We start from the raw sequence: 21354 nt of genomic DNA on the forward strand, positions 1-21354 counted from the left end.
ATATTTAGCCCATTTTAAAAGCCAAGTCTAAACAAATTTATTTTAATCGAAACTGAAACTGTACCGACGTTGGGTTTGCACATCTCTCATTCCGTCCAAAGTTTCCATACTTCGCTTTGCTTCGTAGAAAGAGTCTTGCATGGCATAATTGAAAAGCGTTTTCTTTCTCGCAGGGGGCGCTTGTCTGAAGTTTAAAATCATTGGTTACCCGTAAGCCAATCACATAACGTTTGGTTATGGCGTGTGTTATGCGCATGCTCAGCCGCATCTAACTTCCACTGTAAACACATGTATGATGCGAAAACAAAACCATCGAGCGAAATACCGGAGTGAACATGGCTGTGAACGACTTTTGCAGATTATGTGAAGTAAATCTACGCATCCACGGTACAATCAGTGTCTACGTCGTCACGGCTCTCAGCCCGCCCTCTGTTCGTTGATTGGCCGGCTGTTTTCAGGCCGGAGGAAAGCGGAAAGCTATTACGCTGTCTCAGACTGAGTACAGAAGCGAAATGAAATTGAGCGGAAGTACGAAGTCTGACGTAGTGAGGCTAGGAAATAACTTAATACTCTGTCGTTTACAGAGTAGCAGAACCTATTTGTTCGCACAATCTAGCAAATTGAGGGAACGAAATAGTAAATTGTGCGCACAATTTTGTAAATCAAGGGAATGAATAGTAAATTGTGCGCACGATTTATAATTCAAGGGACAAATTAGTAAATCATCCACACGATTTAGTAAATCGAGGAAATGTTTACTTTTTTTTTCTTGCATGTCATGTGCGTTTCCTAGGTTTCCTTTGTTGGAAATGGATTTACAAACATAATTTTACTCCCCATAATAAAAGATACATACTGAAAAATAAATCTGTCTTCTACAAGGATTGGGATTGAAATGATAATTTGGTCTGTCTTTGATCTTATTGAAAATGTTCTTTTATGTGAGCAATTTTGTTAAAATACTTTTTGCAATATAAAGGATTATTGTCCACTGATTGAAGTGAAAATTTTATATTTGTGTTCAAATCATTTCCACAAAAATGTTAAGCAGAAAAAAACTGTTTTCAACATTGATAATAATAATTAAAAAAAATTCCTGAGCATCAAATGATCATGTTAGAATTATTTCTAAAGGATCGTGTGACACTGAAGACTGGAGTAATGATGCTGAATCCTATGAGCTTTGATCATAGGAATAAATGAAATTTTAAAATATATTAAACTAGTAAACAATTGTTTCAAATTTTAATAATGTTTTGCAATATTACAGCTTTTACTGTATTTTTGATCAAATAAATGCAGCCTTGGTGAGCAGAAGAGATTTCTTTCCAAAACATAATAATAAAAATAAAAAAAACTTTTGACATGTACTGTATTATAAACTCTGTTATTTTATTTTTTTTATCACATTTGTCACTATTTGCATTTCAATAAAAGTATATCTGGTATAAATGCCACATTTTGAACGGTAGTATGCATGCACTCTTGTCATTTTTGCGTGTTTACAGGACTTTTATTTTGGTCTGGCGATGTGACGTCATAAGTTTGCGCCGCTGTCCTGCATCTGTTGTGATTCGGCTGAAGAAAGGTTTGTGTTTTAAAACAATTTAGTTGTTTAAATCGAACCGTCCAACCTGGAAGAAACATATTGAGGAAATAGATAAAAATGCAGGGCGATTTTAAATGTAATGAGGGCAATAGCTGGGAAAGAATGGGGAGCAGAAAGATATCAATGTTAACAATATATCAAGCATTGCTAAGGTCTATTATTGATTATGGATGCATGATTTATAGTTCAGCATCAGAAACAGGGTTCAATACGGTTATCCGGACCACACCTATTTCTGAATTTTTTTAACAAAGTTTATTCAAAAACCACACCTATTTCTGAATTTTTTAAACAAATTAGGAATTTTTTTTAAACATTAGGACATTTACCCCCTTAGTATTGGTAGGTTTAGGATTAGTTGTGGGGGGGGGGTTATTTAGGCTACGTGTGGTCACGTGTGGTCCGGATAACCATATAGTACCAGAAACATTATTAAGGAGTCTAGATAGGATGTAGTATAGAGCTCTTAGAATATGCTTAGGACTAAAACAGCATCAGTCAATGCACTAATAGTAGAGGCTAATTAAATGCCATTGAGTTTGAGGAGAGATAAATTGTCATTCTATCTTTAAAGAGTTACTGGAAATCATATAGCTAAAGATGTTTTAAATAATTGCTGGGAATACTTAAATAAAGGGAGAGTGGATATGGATGGAATATGAACTAATTAGCAAAGAAATATCAGACTGAAAACATAGAATATAGTGTGTCACCTGTATGGTGAGAGGTCCCAACATGAATAATTCCTGGTGTTACAATTGATTTAGAGGTATTAGATAAAGGGAATGGGAGGAAATGAGTCAGGATAAATATTATGTAAGCACGTACAGGAAATTCTATGCAGGTATACACATTATATTGATGGATCTAGAGCCTGAAAAACAGGCTTTACAGGAGTAGGAATATATATTCCCGATTTTAAAATATCATTAACGAAGAAGTATAAGTGGTTGAAATAGGAAAGAAGAGGTCATAATTAATAGGATGAGATTTAGACTGAACGCTTCTCTTTTCATAACTGGAGTACATGATGAGACTGGTCTGTGTGAGAATTGTAGGGAGAAGGAAACAGTGGAGCATATAATATATGACTGTAAAAGGTATGATCAAGAAAGAAAATAATTAATTGCATATTTAAACAAAAAAGGTAAGGTAAATAAGGATTTGAAATATTTATTAGGATATGATTTTAATAGAGATAGAGAAGGATACAGAATATTAATAAAATTCATATACCGTTCAAAAGTTTGGGGTCAGTAAGATTTTTTAATGTTTTTAAAAGAAGTCTCTTCTGCTCACCAAGGCTGCATTTATTTGATATAAAACAATAAAAAAAAACAGTAATATTGTGAAATATTATGACAATTTAAAATTACTGTTTTCTATTTTAATATATTTTAAACTGTAATTTATTCCTGTGATCAAAGCTGTCTTCAGTGTCACATGATCCTTCAGAAATCATTCTAATATGATGATTTGATGCTCAAGAAGCATTCATTATTATTATCAATGTTGAAAACAGTTGTGCACAATTTTTTTTTTACAGTCTTTACTGTAACTTTTGATCAGTTTAACTCATCCTTGATGAATAAAAGTATTGATTTATTTTATTTCTTTCCCCCAAAAATAAAATTACAATTCTTACTGACCCCAAACTTTTGAACAGTAGTGTTTAATGTTACAAAAGCTTTAGATTTCAGATAAATGCTGTTCTTTTGAACTTTCTATTCATCATAGCATCATTAAATAAAAATGTAAATAACAGTTTTCAACATTGATAATAATCATAAATGTTTCTTGAGCATCAAATCATCATATTAGAATGATTTCTGAAGGATCATGTGACACTGAAGACTGGAGTAATGATGCTGAAAATTCAGCTTTGATCACAGGAATAAATTACACTTTACTGTATATTCACATAAAACAGCTGTTTTAAGTTGGAATAATATTTCACAATATTACTGTTTTTGTTTGTATTTTTAATCAAATAAATGCAGCCTTGGTGAGCAGAAGAGACTTCTTTTAAAAACATTAAAAATCTTACTGACCCCAAAAGATGGAATAGGATGGAGCATCGAGTAGTTATTAAAGGAGGAAGATATGAATAGGTATATGTGATAAAGAATAGAAAGATTGTAAACGGATTGGAAGAAATGAATATAAGTAAATCATGACTGCACAACAGCAAAAGTAGATGACTATATGCACACCGGATGCAAAGCGCCAAAAAACTGAAGAAGAAGATTCAAACTGTCCAATCAATTGTATAATTCTTACAAGTGATGCAAAGTTAATTATTTATTATTAAAGATAACATTGTAATGGTTTAACTAATAGTTTACCCCTGGTCACTTAATGCGTTTTTACTGATCAGATAGATATCCGATTGCTGAAGAGAAACCACCTCCTGGAGTTGATTTAAATGATAGTTATTTTTGTCAGTAAAGTGCATCCTCACATGAGTAACAGAAAATGTGCGTCTCACTTCGCTCTCTATGTAGCGAATCGGTTTATTGTAAACACGAATTCGGTCATGAGAGCAACGGGGCTTTCGAGATTCACTGAGCATTAACTCTGACTTACTCTCTTACCAGTGCGCTGAACTAGGTAGCCGATTGAGATTTAGCAAGGGTTTATTTGTCTTTCTTAATTATTCTCATCTTAAACATGACGATATGTCACTCTAAACACACAGAAAAACTCCTGGTGAAGCAACAATCCACGTGACACGCTATTATAAAGATGGCGTTTATTAAAGAGGAGAGGGAAGACATGAAGATTGAAGAAACATTCAGTGTGAAACAAGAAGATACTGAGGAACAAACAGGTTGGTTTCATTCTTAAAGCTGAACTCAGTCATTCGATTCTTATTAAAGTCCAAGTGATATCAAAATGGAAGTTTTTTGGCTTTTAGTGTGAATATGTTAGCCTTACTGTTATCTATAAGCCAGTCTGCTCCAAATTCTTTTACAAAATTCGCATTTAGAAGATATAGCCTAAGCATTCAAAACTTAAAGTCTCTCACTTCCACCAATTTGGATAAATGATTTTGATGACATCACTCTGCACTTCAGCTTCTCATCAGATTTTCATGTCCAATCAAATATTCTCTAGAATCTGAAGTGTCCCGCCCCCTACATTATAAACAGAAGCTGCGGCTGAAATCGGTCACTTGTTACTACATGGTGAATGACATAGTGCACTAGCCTATATAGGGGATAAGGAATGATTCAGACAGCGTAAATATGCTTTCCATGGGGGCGAATGAAGTTTGGTTTCACAATCCAGATGGTCTAGATACAGGATAGTGACTATGATCCAGAGCGGATCATATCCGCGAGTCTGCGCAGACCACAAAACGTATTGGACCTTTTTGAATTCTGCACAAACGGTTAGAGATAAGGAGGAAACTGTGGCTTTATCGAGCTCAACGGCTCTGGCGAGCTGTGATATAAACGAAACGCTAATAGCTATTTAAAAAAAATAGAGTGGCTGTTCGATATGTCCCGCCCTGTCTTCCTGTTTCAGTGGAAATTACGTCAACACATTGAATAATGCTCCGTGTTTCAAGGCACTTCATTGGGCCTTTTAAATGTTGAGCTTTACAGAAATGAATGATATTTTTTTAAAGAATGTCATACAAGTATCTTGGATCATTCTGTAATTAGGGGTATTTTTTGGAAATGTGAAGAAAACAAGTTTACTTTCCAAAACACAAACAGGACCTTGCATAAAACCCTTAAAATCAAGTACTTATTCTATTAGCCAAACTCAGGGTTTTGGATTTTTTTTCTCTCTCCAAAAAGCAGATGTTAGATATAGTCATGATGTTTAGTCAACTAAAATAAGTATTTGTTCATTGCTTGGAAAAATTGCCTAGAATTTAAATAGCCACTTGATTGACAATTATGTATCCACTTACCTAAATAAAAATTGTAATCATTGAGACTTTACAGAAAAATATTTAGAGATATAAAAGTTGTTAAATGATCCTCACAGTTTCTCAAACAAGTAAAAAAAAATTATATGCTGTTTGGGAAGAAAAATATCTTGTGGGAACACTAAACATGTTGTACAGTCGGCAACTGAGTATTTTTTTAAATTAAAAACAGCAGTTACACAGTTGACCATACAGAAACTTGGTTGACATGAGAAAGTAGAGAAAGGAGCAAGAAACAATAAATCACAGGTTATACTTAAAACAACAACTTTTTATTTGCTATTGAACAAGTTCTTGAATGAAAAAATATCCACGTTTAATGTTCATTGATAAGTCTTGCAAATGTGATTCCATCTCCCATTATTCACATTAACTTTTTCACACAGGTCAAAAACCACCTCAAGCGAGCTTAAAAACTTTTCTTTCGAAATTTGGTGTTTCCATCTCCCATTTTTTTATGTGATACTTCAAAATGTGCATAAAAACAGGGTGATGGAAACAGCTATTGAGACATGTACTACAGAAAGCAAAGAGTTGACAATGTTGAGGAGATTTAGGGATTACATTAAACAACTCTTTCAGCAGTTTAGTGGGTATGGGATCCAGCATACAGATGGTTTTGATGCTTTATCTAAATAAGTGTTTCCCACAAGATTTTGTGAGACTGTGGTGGGTGGACCTTGGTCCCTCCTCAAGAACAGTTTAAGTTCAGTGTGCAAAATTTTTTTTAATTTTATTTTATTATTAGGAGTGCAAAACTTACAACATAAGGTGAACACAGAACACAACAACAAAACACAAAAACAACAATAAAACAGCAGTAATAATAACAGCAACAAAAAAAAACCCCAGCAATGACAAATAATAATAGTAATAGTAGAAGTATTTAAATAGTAATAACATGTATAATAATAATGATAATATTTTGTGGTGACGGTAACAGTAATATCAGTAATAATAATAACTGTAATAATACAATAATGTTACTAAGGATGGTGATACGTTGTGTTGACGGCAATAGTAATATCAATAATAATAATAATATATAACATTGATAATAGTGATAATAATGGTAACAATAACAGTAGTGGTACTCACACTAACAAAAAAATTAAATAAAATCAATAATAATAATAATAATAACAACATTTATATCAATAATAATAGCAACAGTAATAACAGTAATAATAGTAATACTAAATATGGCGATGATAATATTTTGTATTGACAGTACAATTGCAATAGTTATATCAATAATAATATAATAATAATAAACAACAATAGTAATAAAAAATAATAATAATTAAAAAAAATAGTAATGCTAAAGATGGCGATGATGATAACATTTTGCGATGACGGTGACAGTGATATCAATAATAATTACAGTAGTAGTAATAATAATAATAACAATAACAATACCCCACACCTAACACATACCACACCTCTCCTAGTTTCTGTTCATACCACACTGACATGTCCTTTTTTCCCTTTTTTTCTTTCTTTTCCCCTTTCTTTTTTCCCCTTTTCTTCTTTTCCCCTCTTTCCCTTTTTTTTTCTTTTTCCTCTTTTTCTCCTTTTTTTCTCTTTCCTCTTTTTCTCCTTTTTTTTCTCTTTCCTTCCTCTTTTTCTAATTCTCATTCACAGTACAGTTACTATTTGTATGTATGCCTTAGCTGAGGTGGTGCATTAAAAGAAGGTGAAGTGCATTCAAATCAGCATTTGGTGCATTAAAATCATGTGTGGTGTGTGTTAGGTGTTGATTTGATTTGGTTATAATTTTATATTTTTAGATATTTAGATCACTATTATCACCATCATTTCATTTATCCATTTATTTATTCATTTATTTTTTTAATCATTTAAGATATACATTATATCATTACCGTCCTTATATCAAGCAAAATATCATCACATCGCCATCACATGCATTCAGTGTGCAAATTTAACAAAGAAAAATTGTGAATTGACTTTACTTGAATTGACTTGTACCTGAACTTTAAGGCGAGACACTACAGGTGAATAGGGTAAAAAAATTTAACTTAGAGTTATCACCATGAAACTTTACCAGTTGATTACTTGCATGAATAGGAGAAAAAAATGTATTGCAAGTTCTCTGTAATTTTATGTTTAAATATGATAATCAGGCTATATCTAATTAAATATGCGCTAATTTGCATATCGTTAGCCTCATAGCATAATTGCCTAAGTCATATTTCAATGTTTTTGGAAAACAAGAAAAAAATTAATTTTTAGAAATCACATTGTTATTTTTATTGATATTATAACAGTACATTCAACCAGATGTGTGAACAAGTATGCAAAAAGAAAAAGACCCATCATCAATTGCCTAACAAATAAAAGTGACTTAGGCAGAATATGCCATGACTTAGGCATTTTTCTCTTACATATAAATACAAACATAACATAACAAAAGTTGTTTTACTTTCCTAAATATAACCAAGATGTGTAAATTGCCAACCTTAACCAAGTTGTTTCTTAATGTCTAACCTTAACCACTGTTTTCCTTTTCCACCCTTAATCGAAGTTCCACTCAGGTGCTGTCACGTCTCTGTTTGAGTTTAGTTCTGTGATTTAGTTTTCCCCTGTCTGTTCCATTAGTTCATCTGTCTCACCTGTGCCCTGTTAATCACCCCATTTATTATCTCGTTAATTTTGCCCCAGCTGTGTCTTATCTCTCTGATCTGTTTCCCAGTGTATTTTAGCCATGTGTTTTCTTTGAGTCTTTGTTGGGTCATTGTATTGTCTTCATTGTCGCTAAGCCTGTGTAAGAGAGTTTTCCTAAATTCCTGAGTATTCCTGTAATCTGAGTTTTTGAATAAACCAGCTGCATTGAAATCCTGTCTCCTCGTTTTCAACCTGCAATACCCTGACAGAATGACCCAACCTTAAAAACTAAACAGAGCAAGGGAAGTTGTCTTTGGAGGAGTATGTGGATAAATTCCTCGTCTACTATCAAGATGTGAGTAAAGATCTTGAAATTCTAAAGATGGCGTTTTGGAGCGGGTTGAGCAGTCCACTTGAACAGATGTTGCTGTTGGATGATCTTCATCTCCCCTTCACTGAGTTCATCGACCACACCCTGTGGGTGTGTGGCTCTTCCCTCACAGTGGGAGTCGTGGACGATCCTTTCATCCAGCCTGACCCTCTCGTCCAGCCCGATCTCCACATCCCGTTGGATCTCCCAGTCAAGCCTCTAGTCGCCTGCCCAGTAAAGCCAGAACCTGAGCCAGGCATCTGCACAACCGAGCTTATCTCCAGGGATGATGACTTCTCCAATCTCCCTCCTCTCATCGGCCCAACTGATCCAGAGGCAGTCGCCTGCGCGGCTGATCCAGAGCCTGACGCCTGCGCGGCTGATCCAGAGCCTGACGCCTGCGCGGCTGATCCAGAGCCAGACGCCTGCGTGGCTGAGACGCCTGCGCGGCTCATCCAGAGCCAGTCGCCTGCGCGGCTTATCCAGAGCCTGATGCCTGCGCGGCTGATCCAGAGCCAGTCTGGTCAGCCAGCCATGAATTACAGACAAAATATGCTTTAGGTCCAAGTAAAATCCATGTATCACACTGTATAACATCCAAAACTCATTATTGCTTCATCCATCACTGATCATAACATCCAAAACAACACATCAAAACAACACAACACATCAACAGTCCATCACACAGGTGTGACAAAAACGAAATATATCACACCCACAGCAACATCGCATGACGCTTCTGAAGATGACTGCAGAGTCAGCAGTCGAAACTGTCAAGGTATGACAACAAACTTTAAACCTGTCGTATAAGAAAGAATCACTTATAAATACAAATAGTAGGCTAAATGAACTTGTTTGGATTAACACATCAACATGGCCTTCAACTGAAGCCCATTACATCACAAACTTCAAAATGATCACAAACTTCACAACTTTTACACCTAGTTCCCCCAAGTTCATTTACAGTCTACATATCCATGCCAGCACCATATGTAGGGCCCTCCTCCATCTCCTGCTGGTGTCTTTTCACTTTTTTGGCTGTGTTTACACTTTTACGTCTCCGTTTTGCACTAGCGGAATGGACACTATTGGCTTTTGAAATCTTAACCATGTCGTCATCCTTCATTGCATTGACAGTTACGACTGTGCTCTGAAGCCACAGTTTCTCCATCACAGCCAGCATGGCAGAGGCACCCTCATTAAATATAGAAATAGCCATACTGGCTGCAGCCTCAACTCTGCTTTTCCCCACAAAGACTGTTTTTGGACATCGGGCCCATATGACCGAGTTGAGGCATCCGTTGGCATTCTGAGTGCCTCCATGCTGCATGCGCTTGAGCAGGCTGTCACTGGACATCCGGTGATAGACAGGGATGAGCTTCTGACCCACCTCCCATGATAAAAAGTTCCCTGTGTGAAGACTATGGCTCTCTGGCTTTTTTCCATCCTCCTCTGTTCTCCTGTACCAACACCAGGATGGATTACACCTAGTGTGTGTGTAGGACTTTCATCACTAGACATGGAGTGGTGAAGACCTGCCCATATTTCTGCCTTCATTTGATCCAGTGACCCTTGATTGTTTAGAATAGCCCCAAATGCCATCAAAAGACACACTGATATTTATCATGGCATCCTCTGGCATCTGATCCCTGGTTCTCTGCAGTGACTCCAAGCCTCTCTCAATTTCAGCAACTGAAATTAAATTTATAGCTTATTACTAACTGTTCATCTATATTATAAAACACAAATAGATGGAGGCCATTATCTATAATGCCACACATGTTAGAGAGAGAGAGAGAGAGAGAGAGAGAGAGAGAGACTAGATGTAAGACTAGATGTAAGACAAGAGATGAAACGTTTCCCATTACAGCAAAAATAAGTTTTTCCATTCTGGGAAAAAGTATCTTTACTAAGAGATTTACACCTTGGAAAAATAGCTAAAAGAATAAAACTTCCCAAAGTTAACTGGAAGTTCTCCTAGGAGAGGGGACAGCAGCTCCACTGAGATCTAGATATGTGTCTGCCTGAGGGACTCACAACCACTTTAGGATCCCACAATTACATATTTGTACAGATAGTAATTATATTATACAAAAACTGAAATGTTGTGTAATGTAATTGTTTTGTATATATAAGTGTGTAAAGTATAGTATATATGTGACACCTATATATTTAATATATGACGTGTAGCTATGAATTTCTGTAAACTGCTTTGACACACACAGAGAGAGAGAGTTTTTCTATACCTTTTAAGTAACTCATTCTCTAATTTAGGGTACATGTCAGCAAAAAAGCACAAGAGCACTGTCCTTTCTCAGTGGAGCATTAAGTGTCTCAATATAGTATATTAATTCAGTGTTACATATCTGTTATCTGCAGAGCTTAAACATGAACTGTTTTTACATTTTTTTAAATTAAAAACATGTTTTTACTTCAGAGTTTGTCAACTGTTACGGGTGTTATAAAAACCATTCAATTCAGTCTTGCACTTGAAATTAAATGCAATTTAGAAGGCTCTTGAGTCTATTTCTGCCACACATACAATTGTTATTTAAAGTTTACACATAAAATGCAATTTGTTTGAAGAAATTTGATTGTATAAGTATATTTAACATCAGTGGACATGCAGTGTACCCTAAATTATAGAATCAATTTGGTGTCTCTGATACGTTTTAACATGAAGACCAGGAATACACGTAGATGTATAGACACTTTGCCTGTACCTATCTTCTTTGCAGAGACTGCACTGCAGTACTAAACTACTACAGAACCCATGATTCTTCGGATCGATGTTAACTTTCAGCCCTGTCCCTGCGCAATTAGGACAAATTAAACCACTGATCAGTTCATTCAAATGCGCAACTATCAGCCACTGCTGTGTGGCGCTTTGATTACCTCCGCTGTCTGAACACTCCTGGTTTCCAAACGACAGTTTACACATCAACGCACTATGTGATGGCATTTCTTCATCTTCTGTCTTCGCTGGTAATCCCTTGTGACTTCTTGCTAATGACAACTGTTTTCGGTTTTTCTGAGAGAATTTTACATGCATATCTTTCGACATTTTGAACATTTTGGACTTTTTCAGCACAAGTCTGAAAGAAGACATGAAAGAAAAATGTTATTGAAGACATATAGCCCAAAATCTCAAAATTGACCAGTGGAAAAAAAAACGATGTTTTTGCCTGCCGTGTCTCGCCTTAAATGGGACAAAGTGTGCACTTCGCTTTGAAATGTGCAGCGTGAACAGACTTATTTAGTCTCAGCCTTTTGCTATTTGATTAGAGGATAAAGCCATATTTCTGATCAAAACACAATGTTAAAGACCTTTTATGAGAGAAGTTTAAATATATTTTCGGTTCATTATGAAACTGAGGCGGGACAGATTAGACTATGGCGGGCCGCCACAATCTAGTTAGTGAATGGGAAACACTGAAATGTCTTGGTGTCTGTTGCTTTGTGCCATTAAACTGGGGTTAACTTGTATTTGTCTTTTTCTGCTGTAGACCTGATGGCGCTGAAAGAGGAGAGTCAAGAACTGAATGAAATGGAAGAGGAAGATCATGATTTCATAACTGGAGAAAAATCTTTTCATTTCTCACAGACTGAAAAGACTAACAGCCATGAAATTATTCACTCTGAAGAGAAGCCTTTCAAATGTAAACAGTGTGAAAGGAGTTTCCGGTTTAATAAATACCTTAAGAATCACATGAGAATGCATACTGAAGTGAAGCCTTTTACATGCCATCACTGTGGAAAGGGTTTCTGTCATAAAGCAAGTCTCAAGAATCATACGAGAGTTCACACTGGAGAGAAACCTTACACATGCCCTCAGTGTGGAATGAATTTCACATATAAACCAACTCTTAATGCCCACATCAAAAGTCACACGGGAGAGAGCCCTTACGTCTGCAAACTGTGTGGGAAGAGCTTCTCACAAAAAGGAAATCTTAAATATCATATGCGAATTCACACTGGAGAAAAGCCTTTCACGTGCTCTCACTGTGGAAAGAGTTTCAGTCATAAAGTAAGCCTCAAGTCTCACATGAGAATTCACACTGGAGAGAAGCCTTTCACCTGCACCCACTGCGGAATGAATTTTACATATAGAGAATCCCTTGATATCCACATGAGAGGTCATACTGGAGAGAGCCCTTACATCTGCAAACTGTGTGGGAAGAGCTTCTCACAAAAAGGAAATCTTAAGTATCACATGAGAATTCACACTGGAGAGAAGCCATTTGCATGTTGTCAGTGTGGAAAGAGTTTCAGACATAAAGTGACCCTTAATAAGCACATGAGAATTCACTCAAGAGAGAACTCTTTTAAATGCAATCGGTGTGGAAGTAGTTTCACAGATAGAAATCACCTTAAGAAGCATGTAATAACTCACATAGGGGAGAAGCCTTTCATGTGCGATCAGTGTGGAAAGGGTTTCACACTTAAAGGAAACCTTAAGACTCACATGAGAATTCACACTGGAGAGAAGCCTTACGTGTGCCATCACTGTGGAAAGAGTTTCAGATTTAAAGGAAATCTTGACACTCACATGAGACTTCACACTAGAGACAGTCCTTTCAAGTGTCTACAGTGTAAAAAGAATTTTACGTGTCAAAGAGACCTGAAACATCATTTGCAAACTCATTCTGGAAAGAAACTGCTGTGTGGCAAGAGGTTTAGAAAAAGGAGCATTTTCAAAAATCACCTGAGCATTCACTCTGGAAAAAGGCTATTTAATTGCGATAAGTGTAACAAAAAGTTTGTTTTGCTGTCACACTTACAAATACACCTGAAAAGTCATGCAGATGTCAGACCCTATTTGTGTTCTTTGTGTGGAAAAAGATTTAAATGGCTCAGAAGTTTAAAATGTCACCAGAAAATGCGTATCTGTGTTAAATCAAGGCTACTTTCACACCACAACTGAATGTGGACCAGATGATTTTCTGCTCTCTTTTTTTCCTTCACATGTAACATGAATATGTAAATTGAATGGCAGAGTTTAGGAAACGGATAAACAACTTTTAGAATCTGAAAATGGATTGGATTCATTTGTATTGATATTTTGTGCATGTAAACATACCTAATATACATGAACAAGTATAAATAAAAGGACAAACTTAATGAAACCATGAACATTGCACTGTTATTTTAATTTTTGTTAAAGGTTTTAAATGCACAGGTAAACATTATTGTCAATTTGGACTTGAATATGGTTAGCTTTGGACCTCATCTGATGGAATTTGTAAGCTGATTCCAGCTGCGTGTCACCGCTGGTCCTGTCTGAAACTTGATTTGATTTGACTGCAACATTTTTTAATAAGTCCTGTATTAAGTTAGAGTATGACAGTCCCATAACTGTTTTTTTAAAGGTAAATGCAGGAGTCCTTTAAAAACACTTGTGGTCTTTAGGACCCTGGAAATTCGAATAATTTCAGTCCATATAACTCAGACCTACTATGCAAATGAAGACATTCAAGAATGTAATTTTAATTTGTAAAAAAAATAATAATAATAATTTACAATGTATGTGCTCAGACTAACACTGAAAACTGTTTAGAAAAATTTGTTTAGAGCTCTATTATACAAACAAGTACAAGGTGTGATTCCATACAGGACCAAATGATGATGCCAAAAGACAACTAAACCTGCTGTATTGACTTGACTGCATTTAGCTACTATATGGATCCATTCAGAATGACTAAACACACCAAAATACACTTGAAAAAAAAAAATATTTTTTATTAACTGTGAGACTGTGTCATTTACAATGATTGCAGCCTTAAGTCTTTTTGGGTGTGATGTGAGGTTTGCACACCTCGATTCAGGGATTTTAGGCCATTCTGATGCCATTAAAGTGACCCTATTATGGTTTCTCAAATATTCCCTTGCATGTGGTGTGTCATATAGCTGTTTGTGAATGTAAGAGTTCTACAAAGTTGTAAGGTCTAAAGTGCACGATAAACAAAGTTATTGTCTCCCAAAAGAAAGGATCGACTCTGAACCACCTAAACCCGTTGTAATTCAAATCCCACTACATTACATTTATATGTCACTATGTCAAATTTGCATAATGCCTGCATATGTTGTACGCTGTCTGCCCACCCACAACATGTAATTTTACTGATGACAGCTTCTCAAATCTCAGAGTTCAACATCGGATTCGCAAAACGCTTGCGCTTGAAAGATGGGTCAGTATCCAGTTTATTTGGACCAGCATATATACACTCACCTAAATGATTATTAGGAACACCATACTAATACTGTGTTTGACCCCCTTTCGCCTTCAGAACTGCCTTAATTCTACGTGGCATTGATTCAACAAGGTGCTGAAAGCATTCTTTAGAAATGTTGGCCCATATTGATAGGATAGCATCTTGCAGTTGATGGAGATTTGTGGGATGCACATCCAGGGCACGAAGCTCCCGTTCCACCACATCCCAAAGATGCTCTATTGGGTTGAGATCTGGTGACTGTGGGGGCCATTTTAGTACAGTGAACTCATTGTCATGTTCAAGAAACCAATTTGAAATGATTCGAGCTTTGTGACATGGTGCATTATCCTGCTGGATGTAGCCATCAGAGGATGGGTACATGGTGGTCATAAAGGGATGGACATGGTCAGAAACAATGCTCAGGTAGGCCGTGGCATTTAAACGATGCCCAATTGGCACTAAGAGGCCTAAAGTGTGCCAAGAAAACATCCCCCACACCATTACACCACCACCACCAGCCTGCACAGTGGTAACAAGGCATGTTGGATCCATGTTCTCATTCTGTTTCCGCCAAATTCTGACTCTACCATCTGAATGTCTCAACAGAAATCGAGACTCATCAGACCAGGCAACATTTTTTCCAGTCTTCAACTGTTCAATTTTGGTGAGCTCGTGCAAATTGTAGCCTCTTTTTCCTATTTGTAGTGGAGATGAGTGGTACCCGGTGGGGTCTTCTGCTGTTGTAGCCCATCCGCCTCATGGTTGTGCGTGTTGTGGCTTCACTAATGCTTTGCTGCATACCTCGGTTGTAACGAGTGGTTATTTCAGTCAACGTTGCTCTTCTATCAGCTTGAATCAGTCGGCCCATTCTCCTCTGACCTCTAGCATCAACAAGGCATTTTCGCCCACAGGACTGCCGCATACTGGATGTTTTTCCCTTTTCACACTATTCTTTGTAAACCCTAGAAATGGTTGTGCGTGAAAATCCCAGTAACTGAGCAGATTGTGAAATACTCAGACCGGCCCGTCTGGCACCAACAACCATGCCACACTCAAAATTTGGTTAAATCACCTTTCTTTCCCATTCTGACATTCAGTTTGGAGTTCAGGAGATTGTCTTAACCAGGACCACACCCCTAAATGCATTGAAGCAACTGCCATGTGATTGGTTGATTAGATAATTGCATTAATGAGAAAATTGAACAGGTGTTCCTAATAATCCTTTAGGATTGTATATATATATATACAGTGGGGAGAACAATTATTTGATACACTGCCGATTTTGCAGGTTTTCTCACTTACAAAGCATGTAGAAGTCTGTAATTTTTTATCATAAAATACTCTTCAACTGTGAGTGACGGAATCTAAAACAAAATCCAGAAAATCACATTGTATGATTTTTAAGTAATTAATTAGCATTTTATTGCATGACATAAGTATTTGATACATCAGAAAAGCAGAACTTAATATTTGGTACAGAAACATTTGTAATTGCATTGCAATTACAGAGATTATACGTTTCCTGTAGTTCTTACCAGGTTTGCACACACTGCAGCAGGGATTTTGGCCCACTCCTCCATACAGACCCTCTCCAGATCCTTCAGATTTCGGGGCTGTCGCTGGGCAATACGGACTTTCAGCTTTCATCTCTGGATCGCTGATCGATTGCTCCTGTCTGCCTCGCTGCCTGCTGTGAGTGTGTTTGCTTCGGTGCTGTAAGCTCCGTCTTAGCCTTGTATTTCTTTCTGTTTTGAACCATCATTTACTATCATTTCTAGTTGTTTATACTACTAAATACAGCTTACCCAACATCTCAGATTAACCTGACATCGCTAGCTTCCGTTATTATTAGCACAACACGCTAGTAATTCGCTAGCCTGTTAACGCGCCACCCGTGCGCTGTTATTTTCTATTTATTTTCTCGCGCACGTTCGCGCCTTTGAGTTCATAAAAAGCCCAGGTGGGTAAGAATCAGTCAACAAACACGGTGAGTAATGTCCTGTCCTGTTATTGTCACCTGCACTTCATGTCACATGTTTAGCATAGCCTTCTATGTCGGCAATATAGGATTTATATGTGATAAATGCAAGGAGACAGTCAGGCTGACGGAAAAGATTTCAGAACTAGAGACACGCATCCAAACTTAAATTGAGGATAGTAAGAGTTCTAGAGCTTTAGATACTATTTTGGATGCGCCTAGCATAGTGAACTCTTTACATGAGTTGGTTCCAGCTGAATTAGTGCCTGCGCAGCAAGGCAAATGGGTGACAGTGAGGGATCGCTCTAGTCACAGATTTAAAAAAAACAAACACTCTTCCGTTCCGATTACCATAACAAATCGATTTGCCCCCTCAGTGAAACACCCACTGAGAATTCTGTTGATTGTGCCCTAGTAATTGGTGATTCGATCACAGGGAACGTGAAAATAGAGACACCAGCCACCATAGTCACATGTTTGCCGGGAGCCAGAGCGCCTGACATCTGTGCTGGCTAATGCTAATCGTAAATTCTCTAAGATCAGTATTCACGTCGGCACTAATGATGTTCGTCTCCGACTCACCAAAATTAATATTAAAGAGGTGTGTGAACTCGCAAGTATGATGTCAAGCACTGTAATTTGCTCTGGCCCCGTTCCTGTTCGCAGGAGTGATGAGATAGTTAGTAGATTGTGTTCACTCAATGGCTGGCTGTCTAATTGGTGTCCACTTAATAATATAGAATTCATAGACAATTGGAAAAGTTTTTGGGGCAGACCTGACCTGTTGAAAAGAGATGGTATTCATCCATCCTGGGATGGTGCTGCTCTTCTCTCTAGTAATTTGGCTCATAGTCTTAGAGATAAAAAATGACAAATTGGGGCCCAGGTCAGGAAGCAGACAGACTGGCTTAACCAATACAATAAAATACAATACAATTTTATTTGTATAGCACATTTAAAAACAACTGGCGTTGACCAAAGTGCTTAACAAGGCCAAAAGATATATAAAAACAAGCACAATATCAACATAATACACAGGAGATACACACAAGAGATACACATATCAATATATGTCACATTAGTGGAATCACCCACTATCAGAGTCCTGTGCTCGGCTACACTCTGAGCTGAGTGCCGCTGTTTGCTCGGCCTTGAGCACCAGTTAGCATCAGTGTTAGCTACTGGCTGACTCGGTCTGTGTTCGATCACATTCATCTCGTTTGGAGATTCCTCATCTACATTCTTTAAACTGCTGAAAATACTTACATTTGTGCGACTCACTTCTGGGAAATTCCTACCCCTCTCTTTCAAGTGTAGTCGTCCGCAAACTTCGTTTCAAGGGCTATGTAGCCCTACGTCTGGCCCTAGCCCTTAATCAAAATGAGAATTGGGACACCACTTCCCCTCACATGAACGCGCAAAACTGAGGGGAAGGGGTAAGAGTAAGGGGTAAGAGTAAGGGGTAAGACAGAGAAATGAGATGCAGCCTAAGTCGGCATCAAAGGTAATGTCCAGAAGTTCATCATTACTGCCTGTTGGAGCTTTTTGTAGTTCAATTATTTCAAGGGTGTCGGTGTACGTAAACAAAAGGTTGTCACTTGACAAAAGCATTTCCACAATGTCTTGTGCATCAGTTGTTGACAAGTCCATTTCAGCTCGAATGAATTTGGACAAAACAGAATTTGATATTTTAAGATAAAGGACCTGATCATTTTCGATGATCATTTCCTGATCGACTTCAATGATTCCAGAGCACTTTGTTAGGTAATTGTTTATTTGTCTGAGAACTTTACATGTGGGGCATCTACGCAATTGCTGTTTTGGATTGAAATCATTTTTTCATCTTAAAAAAATAGCCAAATTGCGTCCCATGTTGTCACTACCTGTGGCTGAAAAGCTAATTAACATCTTTGTATTCTCTAGAATTGATTACTGTAATGCCTTGCTGGCCGGGGTCTCAAAAGCTACCCTTAACAAACTGCAGTTGGTACAGAATGCAGCCGCTCGAATTCTATCTGGTAACAGAACAGGGGATCACATTACTCCTGTACTGGAATCCTTACACTGGCTGCCTATCAGATTCCGTGTTGATTTTAAAATTCTAATGCTTACTTATAAGGCCTTGCATGGTCTGACACCTCTTTATATCACTGAAATTTTAACTCCTTACACACCAGTACGTGATCTTCGCTCCTCAGAAGCCGGCCTTTTAATTGTCCCGAATACTAGACTTAAATCCATGGGTGATAGGGCCTTTTCGGCGAATGCTCCAAAACTTTGGAATTCCTTGCCTATGGAGATTAGGCAAGCTGAATCTCTTAGTGTTTTTAAATCTTCCCTGAAAACTTATTTGTTTAGGGTAGCTTTTATATAACTGTTTATAATTGATATATTATTGTTATTTATCATACATTTCATTGTTTTATTTTATTAATGCATTATTTGTTCTATTGTAGGTTTTATGTTGTGTGAAGCGCATTGAGATTTTTTTTAAAGGCGCTATATAAAAATAAAGTTTATTTATAAGTCATGCTGTGACTGATGACATTTTGGACAAAGCTTTGTGGGATTCCAAATTTATTAAAATGTTTAATTTAGGTTTACATTGAATTTAGCATGTTAAGGTTAGGTATAAATTCAGTCCTGTTTTACTGAAACTCTTAATGGCTCTCGGATTTTGTTTTAACAAGAGAGTCCTGCCAGTCCTGTCCTCGGGTCTCAGCATTTGAATAGATATGCTGAGTGAATTAGGGTGGGCAGCACTCTCAGTCTAGAACTGGTTCCTAAACCTGTCTTTTTGGTTCCGGCCCCTAAATGTATATAAACTGTAAGAGAACATTTCACTTATTCAGACTTGGTGACTGCAGCTACCGACAGCTTGTGTTTTCAATAAACAATCCTGCTGAAGAAACAACCAAGTCTCCTGGTCTTCGATTCTGAGTTTACAACAGCTTGTTGATTTGGATTTTTGCCCCCTGTGTTTTTGAAATCAGTTTTATAGTCTGGATGTCAAGGTCTTCTGTGACTTTTGGTTCTTGACCAGAAGGAAACACTTTACTTTGAGCAATTGGATTGATCATAGTGTTGCTTGAAGTTGTTAATGTCGAGATGCCCCTGAAGGTTCTAGTTCAACCTGATCTCACAGAAATACGTGAAATGAACACGACCCCTTAACCCCGATTTACGTGGTGGTGGCACATAATGTGTTAAAATTACGCGTCGGCACCACGAAAACAACACCCATACAAAGTCAGTGAGGCTCATTTGTCGTGGTGGAGACACAGATTTCCTGGTTCAACAACGTCACACAGTGGGCGGCGGTAAATTTTGTTTTCTAGTTTACGAAACGTCCTCCTTTTATCATTTATTATAGTGTATTAGTTCCTGTATATAGTGTAAAGTAAATTGTTTGTGATATAACTATCAATTTATAGATGGAGTAGTTTTAAAGAATGGCCCGAGGCTGTGTTAAATAGATTGTTCCCTTTATGTTAATAAACCCTTTACGATATTTTATTCTTTTCAAATGTATTTTCCGTCATAGCAGCAAATATTATTATAATTATTATTATGAATCAGAAGACTTTCACTCGTTACCACAGCAACGATATGTCACGCATGCTTCTTACCCATAATCACTGCGCTTTTACCACTAATTTCACCCGCCACCTGACTACAGTAAGTATCTCAACCCAAGGGGTGTTTGTTTGTTAAAAAGCACACAAAACCTTTGCGGTTATTTCTTTAGTTGTAGCCAGATCTGTGTAGCGTTTCATCCCTGGAGATTAGGTTGAATTTGTTAGTGTTGCATTATCATTTACACGGCTACCCGCCAAAGTAGTTAGCTAGCCAGCCAAATGACAGCTGTCCCCGGCGCAGTTGGATTGTGGCACTGCCAGCTACCAAAATCAGTTTAAACTCATGTATTTGTCCATGTGTTGTGAAGACAACAATTAACAACGTGTTGTAGTGGTTAAAGTTTTATTCAAAGTGCAAAGTAAATGTCAGAAGTGCAACTGTCACAGGCCGGGGCGACAACCCGACCTTGCACGCCGCCCCTTTTAAAGTGTACCACCCTGAGGAGCCTGACCAGAGAACACCACAGACAAGACAACGTAATAAGATACAAAGTTGTATTGCTTTATTAGATTAAAATACTTTCTCAGAACAGGGCATCCATTAATCGATCTCTTCTTCGTCTTCCAAGGGCAAAGGATATGACGGCTGCGGAAAGAAGGGCCCTCGCTGGCGTAGACAATGGCAACGAATCCTCTGGGCTGGCAGTGAACAGTACTCAGGTAAGAAACTTCACATCGGGTCTGCAGGAAGGACGGTGGACAGCACTCAGGTGAGGAATTTCACAGCGGATCTTCAGGAAGGACAGTGGGCAGCACTCAGGTGAGGAATTTCACAGCAGATCTTCAAGACAGGTTGAGATGGCTGAGAAGTAGGAGACTCTCTTTGACATGGACAGTGGTAAGGAACTCCACAGTAAATCCTCAGGACGGACAGTGAACAGCACTCAGATAAGAAACGGCGAGTCCACAGCACTTAGGTAAGGAATTTCACAGATCACGTCAGCACAGCGGAGAGATAGATGGCTCTTTCCTGCTTAAT

The 21354-nt window shown here is 37.5% G+C and overlaps 1 protein-coding gene across 1 annotated transcript; it reads left to right on the plus strand.

Moving 5' to 3' along the window:
* The first annotated feature begins 1530 nt into the window (after positions 1-1530).
* LOC311081267 (uncharacterized protein) lies at positions 1531-13678 on the plus strand. Its single transcript, XM_084111725.1, has 3 exons — positions 1531-1588; positions 4308-4439; positions 12054-13678. Exons 2-3 carry the CDS (start codon positions 4355-4357, stop codon positions 13469-13471), a joined length of 1503 nt encoding a protein of 500 aa, XP_083967851.1. The 5' UTR covers positions 1531-1588; positions 4308-4354; the 3' UTR covers positions 13472-13678.
* Positions 13679-21354: the final 7676 nt, after the last annotated feature.

Source organism: Abramis brama (assembly GCF_963993115.1).
Source record: "Abramis brama genome assembly, chromosome: 4".
Taxonomy (NCBI): domain Eukaryota; kingdom Metazoa; phylum Chordata; class Actinopteri; order Cypriniformes; family Leuciscidae; genus Abramis; species Abramis brama.

Excerpts from the sequence above, each read along its gene's own strand:
- LOC311081267 (XM_084111725.1), top strand. The coding sequence starts at position 4,355 with ATGGCGTTTATTAAAGAGGAGAGGGAAGACATGAAGATTGAAGAAACA. Across the intron at positions 4,440-12,053 it reads AGATACTGAGGAACAAACAG|ACCTGATGGCGCTGAAAGAG; the intron begins GTTGGTTTCATT and ends TTTCTGCTGTAG.